Here is a 4,060-nt window from a genome sequence, read left to right on the forward strand (position 1 = left end):
GTCTATCCCAAAAAAGAGGGAGAAGAATTTAAACTAGTGATATTCGCTTCATAAAACATGATTCACAACCGATTGAACTACCTCTTAAAGACTTAAACATCCAAATAAGTAAAAGAAAGAAACATAATCTTATGTTTTTTCACTTAATTACCAGACAAATAATCTTATTCGTTCATAATATTATTCATTCTCTCTTTATTTATTTTCTCCTTTGTTTCGGTTCCTTCATAAACTTCATCCACACGGATGGTGCGTAAATATTCATAGTGCTATGGAAATGTAAAAAGAATAGTGAAATTCGATACCTACATGATACATCCACTATTAAGATAAAGTCCAAGAAAACTACATCTTGCTCTTATTATAATTATTGTATACAAAGAAGCTCTATTAATAGTCCTTACAAGTCATTCAATTTTTTTTTTTTTTTTTTCATTCAAATCCTCAACAAACCCTTTATTTTAGGGTAATTCACTAATTCAATCTCTCAATTTAGTATAATCCTATCCCTTAATTTAGAGTGGTCCACCATATATTCTTTCACATAATGTACACATTGATTGAACTTGCCTTTACTTAAGACAGCTGAGCTGACTACTTGAAAGGGGAAGAAAAAGAAAAAGAAGAAGAAGAAGAAGAGGAGGAGGAGAAAACAAACATGGCCGAGGCAGGGCGAAGCTTCAAAGAACAAACATGGTCTCTTAAAGGCATGACCGCCCTCGTCACTGGCGGAACCAGAGGCATTGGGTTAGCTAGCTCAGCACCCAACCATATCTCTCTCTCTAGCTTGTTTTTTAATTAATTATTTTGTAATGGAATTCTGTTTACTCAATTGGGCTAGCTATTGATCAGATTCGCCATAGTAGAAGAGCTAGCTGGGCTTGGGGCGGCAGTGCACACGTGTTCCCGGAACCAGACAGAGATCAACGAGAGGGTTGGAGAATGGGAAAGAAAAGGGTTCAAAGTAAGCGGTTCAGTTTGTGAGCTTACATCAACACCCCAGCGGGAGAAGCTCATCCACACAGTCTCCTCTGTTTTTCATGGCAAGCTCAACATCCTCGTAAGTTAATTAGCTCCCAAAAACCCTTCTCTCTCTCTCTCTCCCTCTCTCTCTCTATCATCTTTTGTTTATGTCTTTTTGCTTTTCTGTCTGCTAAGGATAATATGTTTATGCTTGCTGACGAAGCAAAGATTGTCTTCACTCTCAAATTATAGGCTTCTAGCCTAAAAGAATGGAGAAAATTCCACTGATGAGTAACAAAGAGACAAAACGGATGGATAACTTTTAAGATTTATGATATCTTTTCTTATTATCAATTAGCTTAGAAGATACCAATTCTGATGTAACACCCAAGGGCCCAGTTTATGGCCATAAAATTTCAAAGCTGCAAAAGGTTGACTATCTATTATGATCAGCTTAGAATACTTATAGAGTAGAGCAATAGAAAATATTGTATAGAAAGCATAAGGTCAAAAGGAGGATAAAATTTCCATGATGTATGTACTATAGAAAGTCATGGTGGCTTTTAATACATGCCATAAGGCACTTAGTAAAATCATAACAAATAAATTTGTGGACAAATTTTTCCACTTATAGAGAGCTTAAAGTACCTTTTGACCTTCTAATTTCTCTCTCTGTCGCCTTTAATTTCTGAAAAAAAAAAAAAAAAAACAAAAAAAACAAAGAGTAAGCAAAAGACTCATGAAATAATATTTCCAACCGATTTAGTACAAATAGTTTGAAAATCTTTTAAATAATGAGTTAGAAGTTCTTTATAAGATATGACATGTATAATATAACTTATATTGCCAAACTCCAAGCATTTTTCTTAGTCTTTCTTAACAAAATATAGGAAAAACTTATTTTTTTGTCCCCAAGTATTAGCATCTTTGCAAGAATTTTTCCTTTTAATTTTACCATTTTTTTGTTGAAATACCCAAAATGCCCCGATTTTAAAAAAAGAAAATAAAAAACAAAGTAAATTATGGAGAGTTGTCACTAGAATTTTCGCATTTTAAAAAAAGAAGGGGGGTGGGGGCATTTTGGTACAAAAAATAAGTGAAATTAAAAGAAAAACATTATTAGAATACTGTCATTACAAAAATTAGAAGTTTGAGGTCATGATATATTACAAAAAGGCTGATACTTCAAGAGTAAGTGAAGTTTTTTCTAAAACATACGATAAAAATGGACTCATAAACCAATTACTTCTTTCATCAAACTTAACATAAACCATTATTATTATTATTTTTTAATTTGCTGCATCAGGTAAACAATGCTGCAGCAGTGACACTCAAAGAAGCTACAAATCATACTTCTGAGGATTACTCTACTATAATGAGTACCAATGTTGAATCTCCCTCCCATCTTTCTCAACTTGCACACCCCCTTTTGAAGGCATCAGGTGTTGGAAGTATTGTATTCATATCCTCTGTTGCTGGTGTGATAGCTCTACCCAGACTCTCTGGCTATGCAGCATCCAAAGGCACGTATATAACATGGGGGAAGATGAAAAGAACAGAGAAAGAAAAAAAAAAAACACATGTTTTTGTTTCTCATAACTATTAATTTGACTAATTTTCAGGAGCAATCAACCAAATAACGAAGAACTTCGCTTGTGAATGGGCAAAGGACAACATTCGCACCAACGCTGTTGCACCATGGGCTGTCAATACTAGGAATGTAGCACCTGTAATATCTCCCATCCTTTCCTCGATCCTAGAGTTTTTCATTAATTTCTTGAATTATATATATATACACACCAGCATTATAGAGGAATAATTAATATGTGAAAGCCCATGTTGGCTCAGGATGAAGCACGAGCACAAGATTTTGTCAACCCAATCTCCCGAACCCCTCTTGGTCGTATTGCAGAGCCTTATGAGATTGCATCAGTGGTGGCATTCCTTTGCCTTCCGGCGGCTTCATACGTCACCGGGCAAACAATTTGTGTCGATGGGGGATTCACAGTAACTGGCCTCTAGCTAGCCAACTCAATGCAGCAATCTCTAGTGTATAATCTATTTTGCCAATCCTTCTAGTTTGTTAATTACTAGCTCTACAATATGTTGCATTTCTCATGAAAAAAAAAAAAAAAAAAGGCTTCTCGTTAAGTGCATACATTGCAAAAACATGGGCAAAATGTTCCTCTAATGTGGTGTTTTATGTTTTTATAAATAGAGAGTAATTTATTTTTACAGTTTTTAATAGAAATTTGATACATTAAGTAAAAACATCAAATACAATAGAGATGAAAACACTTTATCTTTAATTTAAATCAATCCTACAAACTTTTATATTAATTCTAAGCCAACGCTCACCACTCACCACTGAACTCCCATCCACCTTCGAGCCCTCAACACTAGAGTCTCCAAAACCAACCAAGACAGTGGATCAGATGGTTTTATCAATAGGTATTTTATCTATAAGGTATTTTGTCAAGCGAAGATTTGGTGTGAAGTGTTATATTATATTTTTGGTGTTTCAAACTGAAATGTCCGCTTCCTATTAAAGGGTGCAAAACACACAATTTACATCATGACGTGATTAAACTTATTCTCTTATAAATAACTTACATCTTTGAGTTCCTTTAAATAGGAAAATCTATATATATGTCAAACTCTCAGTTTGACTATGATATGTGAGTTTGAGAAATATTAGTCATGTTTGCATTCTCACATTTCCTATCATGACTTTTATAATCATCTTCAAATTTTTATCACAAATTCAATAATAATTTTAAAAGTTGAGTTTGAGAGCTTAAGAATTAGAGTATTTATAATATACAATGTCAAGGTGGGTATACATGGGCCAGGCCTGGCTTGAGTCCAGTGTAGGGGGACATATAACGAGGATTTTACACTCTGTATTCATTTACATGGGACTAGTCGTAGATGTTTTGGACCCTTCTCAATTGGGCATCAAAATGTTCTGTCATAGAATTATTATTATTATTATTATTATTATTATTATCAATAATGGGCCATTATATTATTGTAGTGGTCCGTTCAAAAATTTTCCCGTACTTTTCATTGGTTTCAAGGGCTTCAATGCTGGATG

General features: G+C 34.1%; 1 protein-coding gene across 1 annotated transcript; it reads left to right on the forward strand.

Moving 5' to 3' along the window:
• The first annotated feature begins 539 nt into the window (after positions 1 to 539).
• On the forward strand, positions 540 to 3,196 carry LOC148583476 (tropinone reductase homolog). Its single transcript, XM_088511060.1, has 5 exons — positions 540 to 747; positions 853 to 1,060; positions 2,270 to 2,486; positions 2,586 to 2,692; positions 2,812 to 3,196. The coding sequence occupies exons 1-5, from the start codon at positions 659 to 661 to the stop codon at positions 2,983 to 2,985; spliced, it is 795 nt and encodes a 264-aa protein (XP_088367186.1). The 5' UTR covers positions 540 to 658; the 3' UTR covers positions 2,986 to 3,196.
• Positions 3,197 to 4,060: the final 864 nt, after the last annotated feature.

This window comes from Corylus avellana, chromosome 10 (assembly GCF_965113065.1).
Source record: "Corylus avellana chromosome 10, dhCorAvel1.hap1.2, whole genome shotgun sequence".
NCBI lineage: Eukaryota > Viridiplantae > Streptophyta > Magnoliopsida > Fagales > Betulaceae > Corylus > Corylus avellana.